The sequence below is a fragment of the Pleurodeles waltl genome, chromosome 7, assembly GCF_031143425.1.
Source record: "Pleurodeles waltl isolate 20211129_DDA chromosome 7, aPleWal1.hap1.20221129, whole genome shotgun sequence".
NCBI classification, from domain to species: domain Eukaryota; kingdom Metazoa; phylum Chordata; class Amphibia; order Caudata; family Salamandridae; genus Pleurodeles; species Pleurodeles waltl.
The window spans coordinates 898,997,132-899,019,582 of NC_090446.1; the positions used below are offsets into that span (position 1 = coordinate 898,997,132).

The 22,451-nt window shown below is 46.0% G+C and overlaps 1 protein-coding gene across 3 annotated transcripts in view; it reads left to right on the forward strand.

Moving 5' to 3' along the window:
• MAML1 (mastermind like transcriptional coactivator 1) overlaps positions 1 to 22,451 on the forward strand; it is a 244,656-nt gene that overhangs the window by 146,826 nt on the left and 75,379 nt on the right. For all 3 annotated transcript variants that reach the window (XM_069199502.1, XM_069199503.1, XM_069199504.1), the window contains exon 4: positions 6,647 to 6,764. In XM_069199502.1, the coding sequence (XP_069055603.1) occupies positions 6,647 to 6,764 (118 nt within the window). The remainder of the gene's footprint in view (positions 1 to 6,646; positions 6,765 to 22,451) is intronic.

Below are 22,451 nucleotides of genomic sequence, written 5' to 3' on the forward strand. Positions count from 1 at the left end.
ATAAAGCTGCACCATCGTATCCAATTTTTATAACACAACAATTGCCACCTGATTCCATTGTGGTCAGTGCAGTTAGGGAAAGGGCAAATAGTCAGTCCACAGGGGATGCTCCTCCCCTGATTTTAAAAAAGAAAAAAAAAGAAAAGCCGCATGGGGTGGGGGAGGGGGAGTTGGAGTGGGGGAGTTGGGGTGGGGTTGGGGGGGGGCACTCATCTCAATTGTCCCTTCCAGCACAGACAATTTGGAAATGGACGATTCACATATTAGCAGAGTATACCCCAGGGATACACAATCAACTAGCGGACCTCTTAAGCAGGACGCAGCAACAAATACACGAATGGGAGATTTACCCACAAGAAATTCAACACTACTTTCACATGTGGGGAACACCACACATGGACCTTTTCGCAACAAGTGAAAATGCAAAATGCCCAAACTTCGCGTCCAGGTACCCACAGACACAATCCAGGGGCAATACTCTATGGATCAATTGGTCAGGGATATTTTCTTGTACTTCCCCCCCCCCCCTCCCACTAATTCCATTCCTGTTCAACAAGATTCATCACACCTCTCTTACTGTGATACTCATAGCTCCCATCTGGGCACGTCAACACTGGTACACAACACTGTTGGATCTGTCTGTAGTACCACATCACAAACTCCCAAACAGACCAGACCAATGACTCAAAACAAAGGTCAGATCAGGCATCCCAATCCCAGTATTCTCAACCTGGCGATTTGGCTCCTGTGGTCCTAAAGTTTGGATATCTACAATTTCTATCAGAATGTATGAACATTCTAAAGGAGGCACGTAAACCTACAACTAGACTATGATATGCAGCTAAATGGAAATGTTTTGTATGTTACTGTCAACCCAGAAACATTAATCCATTGAAAGCATCAGTACAGGATATTGTATGTTATTGACTTTATTTACAAAAAGCTAATCTTACATATTCATCTATTAAAATTAATTTAACAGCAATATCTGCCTACCTTCAAAACAGACAACACACTTCTTTGTTCACAGTTCCTGTCATAAAAGCTTTTATGGAGGGGTTTAAGAGTTATTCCTCCTAGAGCTCCACCAGCTCCGGCCTGAAATCTTAACATTGTGCTTACAAGGCTTATGGGTCCATCATTTGAACCCACGCATTATTGCGCTCATCAATTTGTCATGGAAAGTTGCTTTCTTGGTAGCAATTACTTCCTTAAGGAGAGTTAGTGAAAATCAAGCATTCATTTTAGAAGAACCTTTCTTCCAAATTCACATAGTGCTTAGGGCAAATCCAACATTTGTACCCAAAGTGGTTTCACCATTTCACGTCAGTTAGTCAGTGGAATTGCCAGTCTTTTTTTCCACAGCCAGATTCAGTTGCTGAAAGAGCTCTGCACACTCTTGATGTCAAAAGAGCTCTTAAGGACTATATAGACAGAAGAAAAGGTTTCAGGAAATCTAAACAACTTTTTGTGGCTTTTCAACAGCCTCAAAAGGGTAATCCCATTTCAAAACTAGGATTAGCCAGATAGATAGTAAAATGTATTCAAACTTGCTATCTCAAAGCTAAAAGGCAAATATTAGTAACTCCTAATGCACATTCTAATAGAAAAAAAGGAGCTTCAATGATATTCTTAGGAAATACACCAATGGCAGACATATCCAAAGAGGCCACATGGTCTACACCACACACATTTACAAAACACTATTGTGTGGATGTGTTGTCTCGCCAGCAAGCAAATGTTGGTCAAGCAGTGCTTAAAACGCTATTTCAAACTACTCCAACTCCTACAAGCTAGCCATTGCTTATTTTAGGAAGGGACTGCTTTTCAGTCTATGCAAAACATGTGTATCTGCAGCTACACATGCCATTGAACGGAAAGTGTCACTTGCATAGTGTACATCTGTTGGTGGAATGTAGTACTGCAGATTCACATGCGCCCTTCCTCCCCCCCGGAAGCCTATAGCTGTTGTGGTACTTTATTATGTAAATATGTATATACATCGCATGGACATCTTCTTTACTTACTATATGTGTGTGTGTGTGTGTGTGTGTATATATATATAATTCTTTACTCCTTATTTCATCTTTCTGCGGGAAAACAATCTAACAAAGGACTATGCCTACGCACACTATCACCGAGAGAAGTCACTCGATCTTGTGGCTCGAAAAAGCTTCTTCGAAGAAAAATAACTTTACACTCCGAGCCCAACACTAGATGGCGAACTTAAATGAATCTGCAGCACTACATGCCACAAACAGATGTACACTAGGTAATTAACATTTTCTCTAATCTTCATGTGACATTTCGGCCTTGATAGGGTATGTTGACTTTTTTCTGACAAGTATTCATTTAAAACATTTTCACCTCCCTTTTGTTAGTATATCCCCTTTTTGCAGTCAAGGATACTCTCAATAGTGGTTTTAGCAGGGAATGCTCATGAGGTGATGCTGATTTTTCTTTCTGGGCTTTTTTCAAGAGAAAAGGATGGCTTATCATCCATACCTAGGACTTTTTAGGGAAAAATGTGATGGCCATCTATGAAATTTCAGAGTATTTCTGTTTCAGCTGGAATAAGGGTCAGTGCAGTAAATGAGCAATGAATGAGTTATGCTCCTACTTAATCTCCTCTGCTACCCTCTCCCAGCAGAGTTCTCCTAGAAGTGCTTTTCCTTCCTTTCTTCAAGCACTGAATGTTCCTCTCTGTGTCTGTAGGATATGTTATAAGGTGTGAGGGATGGTTATCGATGCCGCTGGGAGCTGAGGGTTACTCTCACCGTAAAGGAACTCTTCAACTTTCTAGACTGCAGGCAGGCCTTGGTTCCCTACTTGCTTAGCATAAGGTATGCTTGTTTTTAATGTTGTGGCTTTTCACTCCGACAGTATGTGGAAGCATGCAGTATTTTACACCTCTACTCCGTTTTTCTATGCTTCATACAGGTAGCTTATGTACCAATCTAAGCAATCTTTGCTAGTAGAAAGTGAGATTAGACGGTCATCTCAGTACACGGTCTTCGGAGAGTGTCCTCAATAAGCTGGGTGTGCTATCTTTTTTTAGAATGCACCATTGTGCCATGTCTGTAGGAGTGCCACAGTTGTCCAAAGATTCAAGTTCCTCTGCACTCTCGAGGCCCAATTTTCATAATCTTTCTTCATAAAGGTTAGAGCCTAAAAGTTTGTTACGCCTTCAAGGGTCATTGAATCATTTCTAGTGTTGTTTTTCCTGCAAAGTATAATTTAGACATCAAACATCCTTTAAGGGAACACTTGATGCACATGACTGAAACTTACGGATAGCTAAAAAAGTTTTATAAAAAGCAAGCTCCAATGTTACTCCAGCGAACATATGTCACCCTCACTTGCCTTACTACTGTCTTAAATGGCAAAATGTTTTTTCTTTTAAAGGAAGCTAGGGTTGGTCAGGACTTTTTAACAAGGGGTGTTCTTTAAAAAATGATTAAACTAAAACTGTCTTAAAATTTCATTTGTCTATCTTTACTTATTCAGTGTGTCAGGCTGACTGAAACATTTTTTAAGATTTTCATATTGACTCTTCCTCATCCAACCTCTTTCTGCATCAGGAGTTTTTATCGTGACACATCTCATAATTCCAAATTCACAGGTTTGCCCAACAGTGGCAAAGTTTACAGAGGTCTTAAATATCAGATGGAAACTATCAAAGGAGCCTCTGCCACTACTTAACTTTATCCTTTAATGCCTTAAGAGGGCCATGTTTTTCAAAAATGCTAATGTTGTTTAAATGAGAAAGCGGCTGAGTGCAGAAGTTTAATGATTGGCTGCAGGATCTGATATATTGTAGGGATCAGCTCACTGGGATATATGGAATCTATTGTAGGCCTATCTCCTCACCCACGCTTCAGAAGAGGCAGATGACCCCACTCTGACTTAATGGCTTGACCTCCCAAGCCCATACACCACATGTCCAAAAGCTACACGCTGCTTCTCATTGGCTGGGGCAGACCTCCCATAATAGCACAGAGGGGTGTTTCTGGAAGGTAAACTCCCAACACTCATTGATATGCAATTCGTTCAGCTACAAGGTGTCAAGACTGCAGAATGTCCGTTAACCTACCTGTAATTGTTTTATGATTTTTGGGCAGCTCTGATGTGGAAGATGCAAATCAACTCGGCAAACGTGATGCACTCTGTATAATGGTATGATGTTCTAAAGGAGAATTGTTCTTATTGTTCGTTTTAATTGGTTTCTCTTTTTTATACATGATAAATGTATCCTCTGTGGCTTAAACTGAAAAACACAAATAAAGAAATTAATATATATATATATTTGTCTGATTACATGAAATATGATCAGGTCAAACATCTGTTACCAGTCCTTCTCGAGTACTCTATTCAGGTTAGAGATTAGCCTTCCTCCTACACAAGGATGACATGCAAACATGTAAAGGTTTAAGCATATCCAATAGCAAGTTGCAAATCTCATTCTTTTATAGGTTCTGTGAAGGAATTTCTTGTGAGAGTACCTCATGTTTATTGTGGTGTCAAAGATGCCTTACTTTTCTTGTAGACAGAAGAGGAGGTTTCCTCTTTTGTAGTCCTTCAACCTATTGCAGTTCTCTGGTCTTTTTTTCAGGAGCAACACAATAGGTTCTCCACAAGGACCTTAAAAGAGTGTTTTCCATATAGCACGGGCAGGCCCAGATGTCTCCCTAAAACCAGTAATAATTCTATAAAGGAAATTACTCTGCAGTGAGAGAATGTCCATTGGTTACTCATATGTTCTATTGCTGACATTTGCTGACATTTTCACATTAAGTTGAAAGCACTTAATGAAGAAATGAGAGATCCCAGACGTTCCAAACAAGCTTCATGGATACATTTAGTAAATAGTTGAGGATTAAATTTGTCGACCAATGTAAGAAAGTGAGGGAGTAGTCAGAACAGTTAAATAGCCGCCAAGCATGTTTCTGTTTTTATTAACCTTGTGTAGGACGGGCACAACTGAACAAAGTAACCCAACAGTTCTGATCTTAATGCAATACTAAACCTTTGTTTAGCAACCCTTCATATCTCAATACAACCCCACCCCAAAAAAAGTTAAAAATAAGGAGATCATAATGACCCACCCAGATGGGCCTGCTTGATGTAGATATGACTACAAAAGCCCACTTCCGTACCCTCCAGTGTGAATCGGTGGCACAGACTCACTACAACATGGTCCATAGGCTGATTCCTATAGAGATAGAGACTTGCTTAAATGCCTGACATGGGACATCCACACCAGACCGGTAGCTGGGCTTACCCTTGCAGTGCAGAGTGGTCACTAGAGTAGAAGACTGTTTATTCCCCAAGGGCTGCTCTGCTCCCAGGTGCACGGCACCCCTTACCTTAATAGGGTGTGCAGAACTGTTCTGTGTCATATGTGGGAAAGCTGGTCTTGCAACTTGGTTCTGTAATCCTGGCTGAGCTTGTGAGCGTTATCTCCACATAGAGGGAATAGTGCTTTGCTATCTCACAGACTGGAAGGAACACTGGGATGTGCCTATTGTTAGAAACCTTGTGCATCACCGTCCTAATGATGTAGTCCAGTATTTTCTGTGGAAATGTTACATCATTACTTTCTAAGAAATCTAGGTTTTCAGTTGGAGCTTATTCTGTTGTAGCATGCTTGACTTAAATAACCATATTTCAGTGCAACAGGTTTTGCAAGTTAGCTGCTGCACAATTTTAATGTTGCAAATCGAAGGCATAAAAGTAGCTACTCAAGTTAAAGAAATAAATGGAGCAAAAATAAAAAAAGACTCGAAGATCAAAAAGATAGCTAACGATGAGCCCCACCCAGGAAAACGCAAAGCCTGAGGGAGACAATTGCCAATCCATTCCTTTTGCCCAGGCAAAAAAACAGCTGACTAGTACATACATGAATGAGTGTGATGTACACATTCATGTACAGTGCCAAGCTCTGTCTTAACAGATTTTCATGCAGTTTCATGATATTCTCTAGTTGTCAGGGAAGACACCAAGATGAGAGTGTAAAGAGGTCAAAGTATGCCTAGTCTCCCACTGAAGTTGCAGATCTTGCTTGGCTATTGCTGCATTTGTCCTGCACAACCTGGATTTGCAGCCTCTTGGGTCTACTCAGCAGATTCCCCAGTTTCGGTGAACTGTTCCCCTAGTAGCCTTTTCCCTGTGTTGTCTCCTTTGACAGCTCGACTACTTTGTTGTAAGTTTTCAAAATTACACACAAATGGTCACTGTTGGTTGGCTAAAGGTCTTTGTCAATAAATATTCTTGGATTTGTATTGCATTGTTCTAATAGGGCTAGATGGTGGATTGTGCTTGGCCAGCCTAACCCACTTGAGTATCTCCTACTACAAGGCCATGGGTTTTGGTTCATGTTCCTGGGGCTTTCACCCCCAAAGCATTCCCAGATTGGGGGTTGGACATCCCAGTGGCGACTTCCCCCTCTGTCCTTTTAGAGAGTAGAAGGGCATTGGCCAGAACCTCTTCCCCTACATTTACTAACCACATCATTGCCAGCAAGAACCAAAATGGGTTATTTTTGGGTATTTATTGATGGGAATTTGACTGGATAAATTATGTTTAACATTTGACGTGTCTCTTCCCACATTTTGAGGAATACATTATCTTTTAACTGTATCTGCAGGAAAAGCAGCGCCACCAGCAAGAGCAGCAGCTGCAACGGCATCTGACCAGACCACCTCCTCAATACCAGGACCAGGCACAAAACTCATATGCACAGCAGCAGGTTGGCCAGTTTCCAGGTAGGGCGGGGGTAAAGAATTTCTAATAAATTTTACCTTCCTATTGCACCATCTTTCTGATGGATACTTCTAACCACAGATTACTGTACATATTGCCTGGCTGCCTAGAGGTCAAAAGGTGAAGAAACTGTTAGACAGAAATTCAGTTACTGAAGGTAAGTAACTGAAAAATCCCTTGCTAAGATGAAAAAAAAAAAGTCCAGCTTCATAATAAAAGTGCACACATCTGTTGGATCTCCCAAACTGTGCTACTTTCCGTGGGCCCGCTTGAAATTGACCGGCTCAGAAAACCTACTCCAGGTGAAGCTTAAGAGGTGACTATAGAAAGGGCGCCTTCCCCCTCCAGGAAATTACTTTCATACCACTACTCATCCTTAGCCGCTGCTCCACCCATATCACACAACACCGTTTGGAAAAAGGGTTGGGTTATTCTTTCCACAATGGGTGGAATTAATGTTAGAGAAGTGGGTTCGGTCAATTGTAGTGGATGGATACTGCTTGGAGTTGCACACCACACAACATCCCACTTCACGTCATATAATCAGTTAGGAACATCAAAGATTGATGGAAGAGAAGGTTCAAGCATTTCACAACAAGGGTGCTATAAAACCTGTTCTTCCACATCAAAGAAGTAACACATCAGCACAACATGGCCTTCCAGGGCCTGTATCAGTTTTTTGTACATGACAGCAGGCATGTAAAGCTTATTGCACACACTATTGTAGTTCCCACAAGACTCATGGGACTGCCCTTTGAACCATTACTCTCGACAGATGACGCCCCTCTCCTGGAAATTAGAATGTCTAGTAGCAATCACTGAACTGTGGCCTCAGGGCATCGGTGGACATGGTGGACAGTGGAAGGTTAAATTTGCTATTCTAACTACAATCCTGGAATATTTTGGGGAAAGTTATAAATTCCCTAAGTGTTTTAGGAAGGGTTGAAAAGTAATAATTTTGAATTGGAAAAAGTGTTGCCCTGAGGGCACAGCTCAGGGCAAAAAGATAGGAATACCCTAGTTAGTGAATTGCAAGCTTTGACAGGTGAAACCTTTCATCCTGGTTCATAGAGATCTGGTCTCCCAGAGGAAAAATGCATGCTTCATATCGAAGGTTGTTTCCCCATTCTGCACCACTCAGACCATTGACATAGCTTTATTCCCCCGGCCCCCATCCTAAATCACGGTCCAAAAGAGTATTGCATACATTAGATGAACAAAGAGCTCAATTATAATAGGCTGACCATACAAAAGCCATCCTAAAAGAACAAATAATGTCACAGATTGACCATACAAAAGCCATCCTCAAGAACAAAAAAACTCTCATGCTTTTGCAAAAGCCTGCTCAGGAAGTCCAAAGTTGGGCCTTTCACAATTAAAATTAAAGTTTAGTTAGGTGTTATTTGCTAAAACAAAATGCACCCTTACTGTGCCTACAGCAAGGTAACCTCAGGGAAACATACCACTTAGTCATTTATAAGGCTACAATGTAGTCCAGTTCACGTACTTTCACAAAGCATTACTGTGTGGATAGCCATGCCTGACAAGAGACTCATCTATGTCCCACAAGTTTGGCAAACTGTCTATAAAACATTTTCAAAACATTTGCTTCATCTGCCCACTTTACAGGGAGAGCATTGCTTTTCAGTCTGTGCAAAGCATGTGCTCTACAGCTACACATGCTACAAACAGAAAAATTGTACATACCTTGTATTTGCAAGCTGCAAACAGATGATTACAAGATAGTAACAGTTTTAGATCTTGCCTACTACACTGCACTTGCACTGTTTATTGCAAAACCTATTGTTAGCTTGGAGTGGGCAGAGAGTCCACCCATCGTGTGTGTAAAGAAATGGCTCCCTGTTGCAGTTACCCCCCACTTTTTGCCTGATACTGATGCTGACTTGACTGAGAAGTGTGCTGGGACCCTGCTAACCAGGCCCCAGCACCAGTGTTCTTTCACCTAAAATGTACCATTGTTTCCACAATTGGCACAACCCTGGCACCTAGGTAAGTCCCTTGTAACTGGTACCCCTGGTACCAAGGGCCCTTATGCCAGGGAAGGTCTCTAAGGGCTGCAGCATGTCTTATGCCACCCTAGGGACCCCTCACTCAGCACAGACACACTGCTTGCCAGCTTGTGTGTGCTGGTGGGGAGAAAATGACTAAGTCGACATGGCACTCCCCTCAGGGTGCCATGCCAACCTCACCCTGCCTGTGGCATAGCTAAGTCACCCCTCTAGTAGGCCTTACAGGCCTAAGGCAGGGTGAACTATACCACAGGTGAGGGCATATGTGCATGAGCACTATGCCCCTACAGTGTCTAAGCAAAACCTTAGACATTGTAAGTGCAGGGTAGCCATAAGAGTATATGGGCTGGGAGTCTGCCAAAAACGAACTCCACAGCTCCATAATGGCTACACTGAATATTGGGAAGTTTAGTGTCAAACTTCTCAGAATAATAAACCCACACTGATGCCAGTGTTGGATTTATTAAAAAATGCACACAGAGGGCATCTTAGAGATACCCCCTGTATTTTACCCAATTGTTCAATGCAGGACTGACTGGTCTGTGCCAGCCTGCTGCTGAGACGAGTTTCTGACCCCATGCGGTGAGAGCCTTTGGGCTCTGAGGACAGAAACAAAGCCTGCTCTGGGTGGAGGTGCTTCACACCTCCCCCCTGCAGGAACTGTAACACCTAGCAGTGAGCTTCAAAGGCTCAAGCTTCGTGTTACAATGCCCCAGGGCACTCCAGCTAGTGGAGATGCCCGCCCCCTGGACCCAGCCCCCACTTTTGGCGGCAAGTCCAGGAGAGATAATGAGAAAAACAAGGAGGAGTCACTGGGCAGTCAGGACAGCCCCTAAGGAGTCCTGAGCTGAGGTGACTCTGACTTTTAGAAATCCTCCATCTTGTAGAAGGAGGATTCTCCCAATAGGAATAGGGATGTGACCCCCTCCCCTTGGGAGGAGGCACAAAGAGGGTGTACCCACCCTCAGGGCTAGTAGCCATTGGCTACTAAGCCCCCAGACCTAAACACGCCCTTAAATTTAGTATTTAAGGGCTCCCCTGAACCTAAGAATTTAGATTCCTGCAACTAACAAGAAGAAGAGGACTGCTGAGCTGAAAGACCCCTGCAGAGGAAGAAAAGAAGACACCAACTGCTTTGGCCCCAGACTTACCGGCCTGTCTCCTGTCTTCCAAAGAAACCTGCTCCAGCAACGCTTTCCAAAGGACCAGCGACCTCTGAATCCTCAGAGGACTGCCCTGCTTCAAGAAAGACAAGAAACCCCAGAGGACAGCGGCACTGCTCCAAAAGGACTGCAACTTTGTTTCAAAGGAGCAGATTTAAAGACCCCTGCAACTCCCCGCAAGAAGCGTGAGACTTGCAACACTGCACCCGGCGACCCCGACTCGACTGGTGGAGAACCAACACCTCAGGGAGGACCCTCCGGCAACTCCGAGTCCGTGAGTAACCAAAGTTGTCCCCCCTGAGGCCCCACAGCGACGCCTGCAGAGGGAATCCCGAGACTCCCCTTGACCGCGACTGCCTGAACCTAAAGTCCCGACGGCTGGAAAAGACCCTGCACCCGCAGCCCCCAGCATCTGAAGGAACGGAACTTCTGTGCAGGAGTGACCCCCAGGAGGCCCTCTCCCTTGCCCAGGTGGTGGCTACCCCGAGGAGCCCCCCCCTTGCCTGCCTGCACCGCTGAAGAGACCCCTTGGTCTCCCATTGAAATCTACAGAGAACCCGACGCTTGTTTGCACACTGCACCCGGCCGCCCCGTGCTGCTGAGGGTGTACTTTCTGTGTGGACTTGTGTCCCCCCCCCCCGGTGCCCTACAAAACCCCCCTGGTCTGCCCTCCGCAGACGCGGGTACTTACCTGCTGGCAGACTGGAACCGGGGCCCCCCCTTCTCTCCATTGAAGCCTATGTGTTTTGGGCACCTCTTTGACCTCTGCACCTGACCGGCCCTGAGCTGCTGGTGTGGTAACTTTGGGGTTGCTCTGAACCCCCAACGGTGGGCTACCTTGGACCCAAAACTGAGACCTGTAAGTGATTTACTTACCTGCTAAAAATAACAGTTCGGTGGCATGTGTAGCTGCAGATACACATGCTGTGCATAGTCCGCCGTCTGGTGTTGGGCTCGGAGTGTTACAAGTTGTTTTTCTTCGAAGAAGTCTTTTCGAGTCACGAGACCGAGGGACTCCTCCCACTTCGGTTCCATTGCTCATGGGCGTCGACTCCATCTTAGATTGTTTTCTTTCCGCCGTCGGGTTCGGACGTGTTCCTTTTCGCTCCGTGTTTCGGGTCGGAAAGTTAGTTAGAATCTCGGAAAAATTAGTCGGTATTGTTTCGTTCGGTATCGGGTTAGTTAGAACAAATCGACACCGAATCTTGAAGAGCTCCGGTAGCCCTTTGGGGTAATTTCGATCATCCGTCGGGGCCTGGTCGGCCCGACCGCGTGCAACATCGAGACTGATGGAACGGACCCCGTTCCGATTCTGTCCTAAATGCCATAATAAATATCCTTATACGGATCAACATTTGGTCTGTAACTTGTGCCTGTCCCCCGAGCACAAGGAGGATACGTGCGAAGCCTGTCGCGCGTTTCGGTCGAGAAAAACGCTCAGAGACCGAAGAGCCAGGAGGTTGCAGATGGCGTCCACGCCGACAGGACAACAACGGTTCGAGGAGGAGGAAGAAGAAACTTTCTCCATCCACGAGTCGGATTCCGAAGAATTAGACGTCGAAGAACAACCAACCGTGAGTAAGACGTCGAAACAAAAATCACACGAAAAGACTGACAAAGCCCAGGGGACGCCACCGCCAATTGGCCATGGCTTAACCCGGAAAGTAGGTGACCGTCCATCGGCACCGAGAAAGGGCGAGCTGCTGTCGAAGTCATCCGACTCCGGTCGAGATACAGGCATGCAGCAATCTCGGGACCGAGAGAGTGACGCAGAAAAAATTTGGCACCGACACAGCAGCACCGAAGTTAATCGGCACCGAGAGGGCACGACGCGAAAAGAAAAAAGATCTTGTCGGAGCCGAAAAAATCCAGAGACACGGTTTTGGTGCCGAAACACCCGGCAACCGAACCGAAAACTGGTTCCTACTCAGAGGAACAGGGACTGTCCTCTCAACTAAAAAAAACACAGATTTGAGGAGGAATTACAAACAATTGAGCCAGATCACACGCAAAAGCGGATCTTTATTCAAAAGGATACAGGGAAGATTAGCACTCTTCCCCCAATCAAAAGGAAAAGGAAACTTGACTTCCAGCAAGGAGACAAGCAACCACAAGCGAAGGTGGTAAAGAAGGTAACTCCACCACCATCAACTCATGCATCACCGGCACAAACTCCACCATTAACACACTCACCAGCTCATACCACAATGAGCCAGGATGATCAGGATGCATGGGACCTCTACGACGCTCCAGTATCGGACAATAGCCAGGAGTCGTACCCAACTAAACCGTCACCACCTGAGGACAGTACATCATATGCACAGGTGGTAGCTAGGGCAGCCGAATTCCATAATGTCTCGCTACATTCGGAGCCTATTGAGGATGACTTCCTCTTTAACACCCTGTCCTCCACCCATAGCCATTATCAAAGCCTTCCCATGCTTCCAGGAATGCTAAGGCACTCAAAACAAATATTTCAAGAGCCAGTTAAAAGCAGAGCCATAACTCCAAGGGTGGAGAAAAAATACAAGGCTCCGCCCACAGACCCTGTTTTTATTACATCACAACTGACACCAGACTCAGTAGTTGTGGGGGCAGCTCGTAAAAGAGCCAACTCGGATACATCTGGCGACGCACCACCTCCGGACAAGGAGAGCCGCAAATTTGATGCAGCGGGAAAAAGGGTTGCAGCACAAGCGACAAATCAGTGGCGCATCGCCAACTCGCAAGCACTCCTAGCGAGATACGACAGGGCTCATTGGGATGAGATGCAACATCTCATTGAACACCTCCCCAAAGAGTTCCAAAAACGAGCGCAACTGGTGGTGGAAGAGGGACAAAGTATCTCGAACAATCAGATACGGTCTTCCATGGATGCAGCGGATACAGCTGCAAGGACAATAAATACTGCAGTCACCATAAGGAGGCACGCATGGCTGCGCACATCTGGGTTCAAACCCGAAATACAACAGGCTGTGCTCAATATGCCGTTTAATGAACAGCAATTGTTTGGGCCCGAGGTCGACACTGCAATTGAAAAATTAAAAAAGGACACCGATACAGCCAAAGCCATGGGCGCACTCTACTCCCCGCAGGGCAGAGGCACATTTGGCACATTTCGTAAAACAACTTTCAGGGGAGGGTTTCGAGGTCAACCCACAGAAACCAGCACCTCACAAACAAGACCACCTACCTACCAGGGACAATATCAAAGGGGAGGTTTTCGGGGACAATACAGAGGGGGCCAATTCCCAAGAAACCGGGGAAAATTTCAAGGTCCCAAAACCCCTCAAAATAAACAGTGACTCACAAGTCACACAACCCCTTCACACAACACCAGTGGGGGGGAAGACTAAGCCAGTTCTACAAATCTTGGGAGGAAATAACAACAGACACTTGGGTCTTAGCAATTATCCAACATGGTTATTGCATAGAATTTCTCCAACTCCCTCCAAACGTCCCACCGAAAACACACAATATGTCAAAACAGCATATAGACCTTCTAGGACTAGAAGTTCAAGCATTGCTGCAAAAGGACGCAATAGAACTAGTACCACGTCATCAAAAGAACACAGGAGTTTACTCACTGTACTTTCTAATACCAAAAAAGGACAAAACTCTGAGACCAATACTAGATCTCAGAACACTAAACACCTACATCAAATCAGACCACTTTCACATGGTCACATTACAAGACGTAATCCCACTGCTCAAACAGCAAGACTACATGACAACATTAGATCTAAAAGATGCGTATTTCCATATACCGATACATCCTTCGCACAGGAAATACCTAAGGTTCGTATTCAAAGGAATACACTACCAATTCAAAGTGTTGCCATTCGGAATAACAACTGCGCCAAGAGTCTTTACAAAATGCCTAGCAGTAGTAGCTGCACATATCAGAAGGCAGCAAATACACGTGTTCCCTTACTTAGACGATTGGTTAATCAAGACCAACACGATAACAAAGTGTTCACATCACACAAATTATGTTACACAAATCCTTCACAAGCTGGGTTTCTCCATCAACTATGCAAAGTCACACCTATTGCCGTGTCAAACACAGCAATACTTAGGAGCGACAATCAACACAACAAAAGGGATAGCCACTCCAAGTCCACAAAGGGTTCAAACATTTCACAGGTTAATACAGGCCATGTATCCAACACAAAAGATACAAGCAAAAATAGTATTAAAACTCCTAGGCATGATGTCTTCATGCATAGCCATTGTCCCATACGCAAGGTTGCACATGCGGCCCTTACAACAGTGCCTAGCATCACAATGGTCACAGGCACAGGGTCAACTTCTAGATCTGGTGTTGATAGACCGCCAAACATACATCTCGCTTCTATGGTGGAACAGTACAAATTTAAACAAAGGGCGGCCTTTCCAAGACCCAGTGCCAACATACGTTATAACAACGCATGCTTCCATGACAGGGTGGGGAGCACACCTCAATCAACACAGCATCCAAGGACAATGGGACATACATCAAAGAAAGCTTCACATAAATCACTTGGAACTGTTAGCAGTATTTCTAGCGTTGAAAGCATTCCAACCCATGATAACCCACAAATACATTCTTGTCAAAACAGACAACATGACGACAATGTATTATTTAAACAAACCGGGGGGGACACACTCGACACAGTTGTGTCTCCTAACACAAAAAATATGGCATTGGGCAATTTACAACCATATTCGCCTAATAGAACAATTTATTCCAGGGATCCAGAACCAACTAGCAGACAATCTCTCTCGGGATCACCAACAAATCCACGAATGGGAAATTCACCCCCAAATACTGAACACTTACTTTCAAATTTGGGGAACACCTCAAATAGATCTATTTGCAACAAAAGAAAACGCAAAATGCCAAAACTTTGCATCCAGGTTCCCACACCATCAATCCCAAGGCAATGCTCTATGGATGAATTGGTCAGGGATATTTGCGTACGCTTTTCCCCCTCTCCCTCTCCTTCCATATCTAGTAAACAGATTGAGTCAAAACAAACTCATACTAATAGCACCAACATGGGCAAGACAACCTTGGTATACGACACTACTAGACCTGTCAGTAGTACCTCATGTCAAACTACCCAACAGACCAGATCTGTTAACACAACACAAACAACAGATCAGGCATCCAAACCCAGCATCGCTGAATCTAGCAATTTGGCTCCTGAAATCCTAGAATTTGGACACTTAGACCTCACACAAGAATGTATGGAGGTCATAAAACAAGCTAGAAAACCTTCCACTAGACACTGCTATGCAAGTAAATGGAAAAGATTTGTTTATTACTGCCATAATGAGCAAATTCATCCATTGCATGCGTCTCCAAAAGATGTAGTAGGATATTTACTACATTTGCAAAAATCCAATCTAGCTTTCTCTTCCATAAAGATACATCTCGTCGCAATATCTGCTTACCTGCAGATTACTCATTCAACTTCATTGTTTAGGATACCTGTCATTAAAGCGTTTATGGAAGGCCTAAAGAGAATTATACCACCAAGGACACCACCTGTTCCTTCATGGAACCTCAACATTGTCTTAACAAGGCTCATGGGTCCACCTTTCGAACCCATGCATTCTTGTGAAATGCAATACTTAACGTGGAAAGTTGCATTTCTCATTGCCATCACATCTCTAAGAAGAGTAAGTGTAGGAAGTTGGCTCTGTATGTGCTATTTCAAAGTAAGGAATAGCATGCACAGAGTCCAAGGGTTCCCCTTAGAGGTAAAATAGTGGTAAAAAAGAGATAATACCAATGCTCTATTTTGTGGTAGTGTGGTCGAGCAGTAGGCTTATCCAAGGAGTAGTGTTAAGCATTTGTTGTACATACACATAGACAATAAATGAGGTACACACACTCAGAGACAAATCCAGCCAATAGGTTTTGTATAGAAAAATATCTTTTCTTAGTTTATTTTAAGAACCACAGGTTCAAATTTAACATGTAATATCTTGTTTGAAAGGTATTGCAGGTAAGTACATTAGGAACTTTGAATCATTTCAATTGCATGTATACTTTTCAAGTTATTGACAAATAGCTACTTTAAAAGTGGACACTTAGTGCAATTTTCACAGTTCCTGGGGGAGGTAAGTTTTTGTTAGTTTTACCAGGTAAGTAAGACACTTACAGGGTTCAGTTCTTGGTCCAAGGTAGCCCACCGTTGGGGGTTCAGAGCAACCCCAAAGTCACCACACCAGCAGCTCAGGGCCGGTCAGGTGCAGAGTTCAAAGTGGTGCCCAAAACGCATAGGCTAGAATGGAGAGAAGGGGGTGCCCCGGTTCCGGTCTGCTTGCAGGTAAGTACCCGCGTCTTCGGAGGGCAGACCAGGGGGGTTTTGTAGGGCACCGGGGGGGACACAAGCCCACACAGAAATTTCACCCTCAGCAGCGCGGGGGCGGCCGGGTGCAGTGTAGAAACAAGCGTCGGGTTTGTAATGGAAGTCAATGGGAGATCTAGGGATCTCTTCAGCGCTGCAGGCAGGCAAGGGGGGGGGTTCCTCGGGGAAACCTCCACTTGATCAAGGGAGAGGGACTCCTGGGGGTCACTCCTCCAGTGAAAGTCCGGTCCTTCAGGTCCTGGGGGCTGCGGGTGCAGGGTCTCTCCCAGGTGTCGGGACTAGGATTCAAAGAGTCGCGGTCAGGGGAAGCCTCGGGATTCCCTCTGCAGGCGGCGCTGTGGGGGCTCAGGGGGGACAGGTTTTTGTACTCACAGTCTTAGAGTAGTCCTGGGGTCCCTCCTGAGGTGTCGGATCGCCACCAGCCGAGTCGGGGTCGCCGGGTGCAGTGTTGCAAGTCTCACGCTTCTTGCGGGGAGCTTGCAGGGTTCTTTAAAGCTGCTGGAAACAAAGTTGCAGCTTTTCTTGGAGCAGGTCCGCTGTCCTCGGGAGTTTCTTGTCTTTTCAAAGCAGGGGCAGTCCTCAGAGGATGTCGAGGTCGCTGGTCCCTTTGGAAGGCGTCGCTGGAGCAGGATCTTTGGAAGGCAGGAGACAGGCCGGTGAGTTTCTGGAGCCAAGGCAGTTGTCGTCTTCTGGTCTTCCTCTGCAGGGGTTTTCAGCTAGGCAGTCCTTCTTCTTGTAGTTGCAGGAATCTAATTTTCTAGGGTTCAGGGTAGCCCTTAAATACTAAATTTAAGGGCGTGTTTAGGTCTGGGGGGTTAGTAGCCAATGGCTACTAGCCCTGAGGGTGGGTACACCCTCTTTGTGCCTCCTCCCAAGGGGAGGGGGTCACAATCCTAACCCTATTGGGGGAATCCTCCATCTGCAAGATGGAGGATTTCTAAAAGTTAGTCACTTCAGCTCAGGACACCTTAGGGGCTGTCCTGACTGGCCAGTGACTCCTCCTTGTTGCTTTCTTTGTTCCCTCCAGCCTTGCCGCCAAAAGTGGGGGCCGTGGCCGGAGGGGGCGGGCAACTCCACTAAGCTGGAGTGCCCTGCTGGGCTGTGACAAAGGGGTGAGCCTTTGAGGCTCACCGCCAGGTGTTACAGCTCCTGCCTGGGGGAGGTGTTAGCATCTCCACCCAGTGCAGGCTTTGTTACTGGCCTCAGAGTGACAAAGGCACTCTCCCCATGGGGCCAGCAACATGTCTCTAGTGTGGCAGGCTGCTGGAACTAGTCAGCCTACACAGACAGTCGGTTAAGTTTCAGGGGGCACCTCTAAGGTGCCCTCTGTGGTGTATTTTACAATAAAATGTACACTGGCATCAGTGTGCATTTATTGTGCTGAGAAGTTTGATACCAAACTTCCCAGTTTTCAGTGTAGCCATTATGGTGCTGTGGAGTTCGTGTTTGACAGACTCCCAGACCATATACTCTTATGGCTACTCTGCACTTACAATGTCTAAGGTTTTGTTTAGACACTGTAGGGGTACCATGCTCATGCACTGGTACCCTCACCTATGGTATAGTGCACCCTGCCTTAGGGCTGTAAGGCCTGCTAGAGGGGTGTCTTACCTATACTGCATAGGCAGTGAGAGGCTGGCATGGCACCCTGAGGGGAGTGCCATGTCGACTTACTCATTTTGTTCTCACTAGCACACACAGGCTTGTAAGCAGTGTGTCTGTGCTGAGTGAGGGGTCTCTAGGGTGGCATAAGACATGCTGCAGCCCTTAGAGACCTTCCTTGGCATCAGGGCCCTGGGTACTAGAAGTACCAGTTACAAGGGACTTATCTGAATGCCAGGGTGTGCCAATTGTGGATACAATGGTACATTTTAGGTGAAGGAACACTGGTGCTGGGGCCTGGTTAGCAGGGTCCCAGCACTCTTCTCAGTCAAGTCATCATCAGTATCAGGCAAAAAGTGGGGGGTAACTGCAACAGGGAGCCATTTCTTTACACAAGCCCCCCCCAGCCCACAGGCCAGGAGACTCAGCCCAAGCTGGGACAGTCTTCCTAGTCTGTCAGGCGAGGAAGAGTAGGAGAAATAGGCTTGTTAGTTGCGGGGCCTACTCTGCCTTACATCCTTCTGTTCAGGTCATTCCCTTTGGGGAACTGACCTACTTCCACAGTGATAGGACCTAGTCTGAATTGCCTCTTGTCTTCCTCTTCAATGTCTCCACCCATTCTTTCTATTTTGGTCTTAGAGGTATCCACCTCTGCTAACCTTATCTTGGCCAGGGTTACCCCTAGCTTACCCAGAGAGGTTACCCAGAGCTGGAGTAACCCCACCATGACCAATAGGGTCAGGGGGCCTAACTTGCTATTTGGCATGGGGTCAGACCACCATGCTAAGGATAGTGCAGCCATAAAGGCTAACACCCAGCAGAGGCCACTGACAGCTGTCAGTGCCCAGAACCACACCTTTAGCTCTTCACCTAAAAGGGAAGGGGCTAAGTTACAGGCCTCTTTGGGTTCAGGTTGCCTGTCTGCTGTATTAGAGTGGGGGGTTACCACATCTTGTAGTAAACACCCTTCTTCCACTCTTTCTTCTGTTAGCTGAGGAGCCACCCACTCAGGTTTAACAGTTGCCTGACTAGCCAGGACTTCTTGTGGGTCAGGTTGGACTTTATCAGGGCCATTTTTGGAGTTCTCCCCTACTGGAGCAGAATCTCCTTGGCTTGCTGTAACCTTGGCTAAAGGTTGTCCACCCTTCCTACTCTGTTTTCTTTTCTTCTTCTTCTGGGGCCTGCTTGCATTTACTGCAGAGGCAGGACTTCCAGAATCCTTGGGAGAGGACTGGCACTGGACCAGTTCCTCTCTTGGGCTCTGACTAACCTCTGGGTAGTCATTTCCAAGGAGACAATCAAGGGGGAGGTCTGTACTGACTACTACCCTTCTCCAGCTAAGAGTGCCACCCACTTCTATGGGCACTAAAGCCACAGGCCTCTTAGTGACCCTGTCTAGGCTAACTCTTACTCTGGCAGTCTCACCTGGGATGTACTGGTTTGAGAGCACCAGCCTGTCATGCACAATAGTGTGACTGGCACAAGTGTCTCTCAGGGCAGTGGTTGGGATTCCATTCACCAGTAGGTGGTGGAAGTGTCTACTTCCCTCTGGAATCTCCAACTCACTTGTTGGGCCCTGTTTCCAGTTGAAGGCTATGAAGACCTCCTCATCTGAGGAGTCATCTCCCATGGCTACACTGGTTACCCCTGGAATTTTGTTCTGGGGTTTGTTTTTGGGACAAGAAGTGTCCTTGGTGTGGTGCCCAGACTGTTTACAGTTGTGGCACCATGCCTTAGTGGCATCCCAGTTCTTACCCTGGTACCCACCTTTGTTTTGGGTTGTGTCTTGGGGCCCACCCACCTGTTCTGGTTTTTGGGGGCCTACAGAGGACTCTTTTTCTTTGTTTCTAGTGTCACCCACTTTCTCCTGGGGAGTTTTTGTAACCCCTTTCTTTTGGTCACCCCCAGTGGAAGTTTTGGTTACCCTAGTCTTGACCCAGTGGTCTGCCTTCTTTCCCAATTCTTGGGGAGAAATTGGACCTAGGTCTACCAGATACTGATGCAACTTTTCATTGAAGCAGTTACTTAAAATGTGTTCTTTCATAAACAAATTATAAAGCCCAACATAGTCACACACTTCATTTCCAGTTAACCAACCATCTAGTGTTTTTACTGAGTAGTCTACAAAATCAACCCAGGTCTGGCTCGAGGATTTTTGAGCCCCCCTGAATCTAATTCTATACTCCTCAGTGGAGAATCCAAAGCCCTCAATCAGGGTACCCTTCATGAGGTCATAAGATTCTGCATCTTTTCCAGAGAGTGTGAGGAGTCTATCCCTACACTTTCCAGTGAACATTTCCCAAAGGAGAGCACCCCAGTGAGATCTGTTCACTTTTCTGGTTACACAAGCCCTCTCAAAAGCTGTGAACCATTTGGTGATGTCATCACCAGCTTCATATTTTGTTACAATCCCTTTGGGGATTTTTAGGATGTCAGGAGAATCTCTGACCCTATTTAAGTTGCTGCCACCATCGATGGGACCTAGGCCCATCTCTTTTCTTTCCCTTTCTATGGCTAGGAGCTGCTTTTCCAAAGCCAATCTTTTGACCATCCTGGCTAACAGGGGGTCATCTTCACTGAGAGCATCCTCAGTGATTTCAGAAATGCTGGACCCTCCTGTGAGGGAAGCAACATTTCTGACTATCATTTTTGGAGACAGGACTTGAGGGGTCCTGTTCTCCCTATTTAGGACTGGAGGAGGGACATTGGCCTCCAAGTCACTAATTTCTTCCTCTGTGATGTCATCATCAGAGGGGTTGGCTTTTTCAAACTCTGCCAACAGCTCCTGGAGCTGAATTTTGGTAGGTCTGGAGCCAATGGTTATTTTTTTGATATTACAGAGAGACCTTAGCTCCCTCATCTTAAGATGGAGGTAAGGTGTGGTGTCGAGTTCCACCACATTCATCTCTGTATCAGACATTATTTTGCTAAAAGTTGGAAGACTTTTTAAAGAATCTAAAACTGTTTCTAGAATCTAATTTCAAACTTTTAACAACTTTTTAAACTCTAAAAGACAATGCTAAACAGGGACTTAACACACAAGGCCCTAGCAGGACTTTTAAGAATTTAGAAAAATTGCAAAAATTAATTTCTAATGACAATTTTGGAATTTGTCGTGTGATCAGGTATTGGCTGAGTAGTCCAGCAAATGCAAAGTCTTGTACCCCACCGCTGATCCACCAATGTAGGAAGTTGGCTCTGTATGTGCTATTTCAAAGTAAGGAATAGCATGCACAGAGTCCAAGGGTTCCCCTTAGAGGTAAAATAGTGGTAAAAAAGAGATAATACCAATGCTCTATTTTGTGGTAGTGTGGTCGAGCAGTAGGCTTATCCAAGGAGTAGTGTTAAGCATTTGTTGTACATACACATAGACAATAAATGAGGTACACACACTCAGAGACAAATCCAGCCAATAGGTTTTGTATAGAAAAATATCTTTTCTTAGTTTATTTTAAGAACCACAGGTTCAAATTTAACATGTAATATCTTGTTTGAAAGGTATTGCAGGTAAGTACATTAGGAACTTTGAATCATTTCAATTGCATGTATACTTTTCAAGTTATTGACAAATAGCTACTTTAAAAGTGGACACTTAGTGCAATTTTCACAGTTACTGGGGGAGGTAAGTTTTTGTTAGTTTTACCAGGTAAGTAAGACACTTACAGGGTTCAGTTCTTGGTCCAAGGTAGCCCACCGTTGGGGGTTCAGAGCAACCCCAAAGTCACCACACCAGCAGCTCAGGGCCGGTCAGGTGCAGAGTTCAAAGTGGTGCCCAAAACGCATAGGCTAGAATGGAGAGAAGGGGGTGCCCCGGTTCCGGTCTGCTTGCAGGTAAGTACCCGCGTCTTCGGAGGGCAGACCAGGGGGGTTTTGTAGGGCACCGGGGGGGACACAAGCCCACACAGAAATTTCACCCTCAGCAGCGCGGGGGCGGCCGGGTGCAGTGTAGAAACAAGCGTCGGGTTTGTAATGGAAGTCAATGGGAGATCTAGGGATCTCTTCAGCGCTGCAGGCAGGCAAGGGGGGGGTTCCTCGGGGAAACCTCCACTTGATCAAGGGAGAGGGACTCCTGGGGGTCACTCCTCCAGTGAAAGTCCGGTCCTTCAGGTCCTGGGGGCTGCGGGTGCAGGGTCTCTCCCAGGTGTCGGGACTAGGATTCAAAGAGTCGCGGTCAGGGGAAGCCTCGGGATTCCCTCTGCAGGCGGCGCTGTGGGGGCTCATGGGGGACAGGTTTTTGTACTCACAGTCTTAGAGTAGTCCTGGGGTTCCTCCTGAGGTGTCGGATCGCCACCAGCCGAGTCGGGGTCGCCGGGTGCAGTGTTGCAAGTCTCACGCTTCTTGCGGGGAGCTTGCAGGGTTCTTTAAAGCTGCTGGAAACAAAGTTGCAGCTTTTCTTGGAGCAGGTCCGCTGTCCTCGGGAGTTTCTTGTCTTTTCGAAGCAGGGGCAGTCCTCAGAGGATGTCGAGGTCGCTGGTCCCTTTGGAAGGCGTCGCTGGAGCAGGATCTTTGGAAGGCAGGAGACAGGCCGGTGA